At 44.6% G+C, this 5461-nt stretch overlaps 1 protein-coding gene across 1 annotated transcript, besides 7 other annotated features; it reads left to right on the top strand.

Moving 5' to 3' along the window:
- Window positions 1-1965: 1965 nt before the first annotated feature.
- Window positions 1966-1984: a microsatellite.
- Window positions 1985-2030: 46 nt separating this feature from the next.
- Window positions 2031-2100: a microsatellite.
- An 87-nt stretch (window positions 2101-2187) lies between these two features.
- Window positions 2188-2234: a microsatellite.
- A 188-nt stretch (window positions 2235-2422) lies between these two features.
- On the top strand, window positions 2423-4132 carry TraAM80_09746 (zinc finger protein family memeber; the record flags this gene model as incomplete). The annotated part of the gene is made up of 1 exon (XM_029386413.1): window positions 2423-4132. The coding sequence occupies one exon, from the start codon at window positions 2423-2425 to the stop codon at window positions 4130-4132; it is 1710 nt and encodes a 569-aa protein (XP_029233717.1).
- Window positions 4133-4177: 45 nt separating this feature from the next.
- Window positions 4178-4222: a sequence feature (A-rich).
- Window positions 4223-4301: 79 nt separating this feature from the next.
- Window positions 4302-4320: a microsatellite.
- A 212-nt stretch (window positions 4321-4532) lies between these two features.
- Window positions 4533-4550: a microsatellite.
- Window positions 4551-5341: 791 nt separating this feature from the next.
- Window positions 5342-5388: a microsatellite.
- Window positions 5389-5461: the final 73 nt, after the last annotated feature.

The raw sequence follows: 5461 nt of genomic DNA, 5'->3' as shown, positions 1-5461 counted from the left end.
TACCAATTTTTTGTAGAGGTCGTTGAGCTTTTTCCCCTTTTGGTGCATCTTGATGCAGTGGCTAACACACTCTCCCTTTTTTTTTTGCCTTAATACACCCACCATTTCTGCCTTTATTTCATCCCTTTCCTTTTTTTTTGTGTCTGTGTATGTATGAATGCTCTGTCTTCATCGAGGTGCACTTTGGGTTGTTTTTATTGGTGCATGTGGAGAAACCATTTTTTTTTTTATACACATTCATGTTCATTCGCACCTTCTACAAATGTGACTTCTATGCTGTGATGTATACAGACATCAGGTGCTTGGCTACAGACGTATGTATCGTTTTTGTGGTTGTTATGCCCTTGCATTTGATTGAGGTGGACACGTTTTTCTTGTCTTGTTTTTGTTGGCAGACACCGCTTTCGCCTTGCCTGCTATCTTATTGTGGAAACTAGTGAAGGGAAGGTGCGACCAAAATATGATACTAAGTAAACGCGTGACTTTCTTGTTTAAGATATCCCTGTTTTTTTTTCTTTTTTGCCTATTACTTGTGTTGTTAACGATACCGCGTTGGAATGTGGTGCGCGTGCACACCGTGTTTTGTTTTTATCTTTCCCCACCCAATAACCCCGACCAATTGTACTAGCAGTCTCCACATGGAGGTTTCCGGCAGTTGTGGGGCACTAACGGCGACCACTTCATAGCTTTCCAACGAGCCCGGTTAACATTAAAACGTATATTGTGAATTACTATTGTTGATGGATTTATTTGGGAGACAACCAGTTTATGGGGCGTAAGCATACATGCGAGGACTACGGTTTGGTCCATTGTGCCCGACATTTTGAATTGGACAGGGAGAGGAATGGGTTGGTTAAGACGCATGTTTTTTTTTTGTTTCCCATACCCTGCTAGTGGTGTTTTTTATTCATTTTGTTTTTTATTTGGCAGGGGCTTGCCGGGTTTTATGGTTGTCGTTATTGCTCATAAGGTCAGCCTGCTCCTCCTAAGTTTGTTCTTCTGGGTTGGAGTTTGAGTGACTGTGCAGTTCGCGTCGTGTTTTTGGTGACGCCCTCAGCGGAGGTTGAAGCAAAACATGGATCTGCCACGGCAGCATCAACATTTGGAAGGGGAGGGGAGGGGAGGGAAACGTATTTTTGTGCGCGTGTGTGGAAGGAGGGCAAATTTGGTTTTTTTTTTTTTCCTCTCTTACCTGCGTCCACACCATAGTCAATTGTTTGTTTGTAATTCATGTGACAGCGTGCGGGCATGGGGTTTAGGTATGTACAAATGTTCTTTATTTCTTTTTTCCTTTTTGCCCAGGCGCATATCTACTGATGCTACGTTTTTTTTTTTTTTTGACGTGGCGGGGAGGTGGAAGTGCCTTGTAGGCTAAATGTTATTGCTTTTTCCTCTGTTTTTATTTTTCTTCTTCCTTCGCTTTCTTTTTTTTCCCCCCCTTTGTTTTTTCAAAAAAAAAAAAATGGGGAAATATTTTTCCTAATCCGGAGGCTCTTTTTGCTCCTTTGGTTTACTTGAGAAGAACGGCGGCGGAAGGAAGACGGGGTAGATGTTGGTGATGGGCTTAGTTGTGTCGTTTTGGCTCATTTTTGTAGGCATTTTCATGACCCTAAATGAGAAGTGAGGACACGAGCGGAATAGCCCGGATTGATTTTTTTTTTTTTCTGCATGTCCCCACCAGAGTGGAAGAAGGAATCAAGGGAGGTGCATCTGTGAAGTTATAATCCCCCGGAATGTTTTGTTTTTATTGTTTACTGCCCCTGTTCACTTAAAAAAATGACTTGCTTGTTTTTTATTAGGTTTCCATATTGTGCGGAAGAACCGAAAGATGATATTTACATGATTTAGTTCGATTTGTTGTGTTTCGTCCTGTTCTTGTTTGTTTGGTTCTTTGGTTACCGTACTTCTGACTTCTGCCTGTGTTTATGTGTGTGTGTACGCGTCTGCCTGCTTTGGCGGTATCTCTTTTTTTTTTTTTTTTTTTGTATTAACGCGCGCAATGGGGTGGCGGAACGGAGTCGAAGCCAAACAAGAAAGTACGAATAAAAAAGAAAAGGAAAGAAAGAAATAAAGAAAAAGCAACAACAACAACAACACACACGCACACACATACCCTATAAAGCAAAGCAAAAAAAAAAATACCACAGGAACGGTGGGAGAGAACCAGTCTGAGAGGTGCTCACGTGAATACATATACATATATTTATTTATATTTATTTATATATATATATATACACGCTCTGTCGCCCCCAGAAGGGAAGTGGTGGGAGACAACGCGGCACTGCCGTCTTGAGAAGAAACCAGCAAGAAGAAGACCAGGGCGTAAAGACACAGGGAACCCTGCGTAGGTGTGGATTGTCGCTGAGGTTTTGCAACAGCGGGAGTGACTGTGGGAGAGGGAGCGAGTGAACGAAGGGAAAACATGAGCCTGGATGAAATGGATATCACAGAATTTTCGATGCGGGATATTGATGAAATATGGGGTCAGTGGAACCAGAGCAACGAGATGTTGTCCGATAGGAACCTTCCTTCCAGTCGCAGGAAACGCAACCAGGACACCACGGCGGCGGATATAACGGGGGTCTATGATGCAGAGTTCAAGTACTTTTACGAAGTGCCCTCTCAGTTGGTTGTGCATGTGCCTTCTGCAAGGCTTAACATCACCCGATTAGTCTTTTGTCGTAACTATCGGCCTTTTGAAGCGGATTCGTGTAAAATGGGCAACAACTGCAAGTTTGTGCACGCCGATGTGGATGTCGGGATGCTGGAAGCGTTTCCAATTCATGTCAACTACATCTGGCAGAATGAGAAGTTGTGCACCTACACACGGTTGCCGCCAGGTGAACGCTTGGAAGTCCTCTCCAGTGATATGTGCACCGTGGAGACTTTCCCCAGTGAACGTATTCTCTTAACATGTGGAGCACTTGCACATCAAGAGAATGCAGAGCCGTTGATACGCTGCAAGTATTATGATTCCAGGCAGACATGCTATGCGGCGGAGGGCTGTAACTTCGTTCATGTCATCTACGTTGATCCAAATTGTCAGGGGTCTTTTAAGCGGGCGCCAAAGGCAGCTACGGAGACCCGAGGAGCGACAGCAAATTCCTCACTAAATGCGACTTACCACAAGGCCAACACAAACCAAAATAATAATGGAGAGAAAAACTACAATCATAACAGTAACATTATCTGTCACGTGGCGGAAAATCATGGTGTGCCAGTGAACCAATTAAACTGGCTACCCCATGTGGCTGTTCCACACGTTTTCCCAAGTGGGATAGGTCAGATGCCCCTTCACAATCCCCATAATGGTGCACCTTTCACTCCTGTATCACCAATTTCATGTCAAGAGAACGGTATATCGACAGGTGTGGTTGGGGTGACTGGCATCATGACTCCAGTGGCTACGAACGGTCATCAACAGACTCCGGCTCCAGCACCTCATTGTGATCAAACGGAAGGCAATCTACAGGGGCTTGTGCAAATGTTGCAGGCGCCAGGCTACTCCACTAGTTACGGTTTCATTCCAGCTAGCACTCAACCATTGAATGGAACAACTCCACCACAACAGTTATCTGATGGAAATAACAATGCTACCAACAACACAACATTGACGCAGGAACAACTCACTGGTTTTCTTTCTCCGGTACTTTCGCTTATTACTCAGCGAGTGTCTTCACCGCATACTTTTTCAATTGCCCCGTCACCGTTGCTTGAGGAACCGTATGCGATGGGAACTTTGTTGTTCTTACCTCGTGGTGCGAGTGAGGCTGCACCAGTTCAATCTGTGTACGACAGTTCTTTTTTGAGTGTCATCAAAACGTTGGGCTCCCAGCAGCAACGCGCTGTACAGGCGGTGATGCAGGCAAATGCACCCTCAGTGTCTCAGCCAAATTCTGCAACGGGAGGTGGAACACTTCAAAAGGTTCCGTACACTTTTGTTCCTTCTGGAAGCTGTAACATGGTTTCAACTGTTGCTCTAAGCTCAGCCGGAAGCGGTTGTCTTGGGGGAGGAAGAACTGTGGGCAGTAGTATTAGTAGTGGTGGGCCCACGGTAGATATTTGTCCAAAGGCCTTACCGCAATTCGACGGTGCAACAAACGGAGTTTATGCCTGGATGCATGGCGTGTAGTCCAAACTGTCACCTTTTTGATACAATGGGCCCAATAAGAAGATGTTTTTTTTTTTTTTTTCGTTCTTCTGTTTATTCCGTTTTTTGTTTCAGTTATGCATATGTATGTCAAGATGTTTTTATTTTATTTGGAATTAGCCCGTATGTATGAGTGAAAATAAGTGTGTGTGAGAGAGAGAGAGAGAGAGTACGCAGCAATTTTTTTTTTTCCACGATTTGTGTCATCGTCGTCTTTTGGCATTCACACCACCTGCAGGTGACGAAATGAGCTGGGCGGTGGTATTTATTTTAGTTTGCTGTATCGTCCTTTTTTAGTCTCCACTTCTATTACTGCTTCTCCCCCCTCCCTTTCTTTCACTCCCCCTCCCCTCTCTTGGCACACTTTACGTGGGCGCGCATTTGTGTGTGTGTGTGTGTGCGCGTTGGGGAGATTGGGGGTGAGGGTTGCACCGCAGTTTCCCCAACAAACGCTGCCTGAATGTCGACCGCGCGGATAAGGCGTTGCGAGTGGGCGGGGATGGAAGTAGGAGCGAGGCAGCGAAGGGAAGGGTGGGACGATGGTTTTCGCGGCATAGCTGAGGAAGACTGAAGGCAGCAAACGAGCGCATGCAAAGAGCGAGAGAGACAACCGCAAATTGGTAGTGTCGACGCCTAGGAGAGGCGAAGAAAACACCGTCAGTCAATAATTAATGGGGAGAAGGAGCAAAGCAAACAGGGAGGATGAAAAGAGAGGATACGGGTGAAAAATGTTGCATCAGGGGAGCACAAAAAAAAAAAAACTATTGCTTTTTGTTTTCTTTCCTGTTTTCCCTTTTTTTTCTTTGTACATATTTTTTTTTCTGATTTTTACCCTCAATGTTTTTAGCTCCCGCTTCTTGTAAGAAGATTCCTTTTTTTTTTCTTTTGCTTTATTTTGCTAGCATTTTTTTCTTTTTTTCCTTCCCTGATGTGTACAGGTGTGCCCGTCGATTGTGAGTCCACATGTGGTTGTGTGCACACGCGCCAGAGGGGCAAAGAGAGGAGAAGGAGGGGGTAGGGGGTGGGAAGAAGACCTTTATTCGGTCCATGCGTAATCTTCAATGGAGGTGTTTTGTCGTCTTTTATTTTTGTGTTTTCGTGCGTGTATGTTAATAAGAGGTGAGTGGACGGTCATGTGAAGTAGTACATGGGTGCGAGGTTGGCCCCACTGTACATCTTCATTTCGTGCCCATATACCTATGTTTATATATATATATATATACATATATGTACATGTACAGGCATATGTGTGTGCACGCTCACGTGTCAAATGGGTGCTATGCTCTGACCGATATATATATATAATATAAT

This window comes from Trypanosoma rangeli, assembly GCF_003719475.1.
Source record: "Trypanosoma rangeli strain AM80 chromosome Unknown Tra_15.4_contig_00669, whole genome shotgun sequence".
Classification (NCBI taxonomy): Eukaryota; Euglenozoa; class Kinetoplastea; order Trypanosomatida; family Trypanosomatidae; genus Trypanosoma; species Trypanosoma rangeli.
The sequence above is the reverse complement of the archived record's forward strand: the minus strand, read 5'-3'. Positions and strand labels throughout refer to the sequence as shown.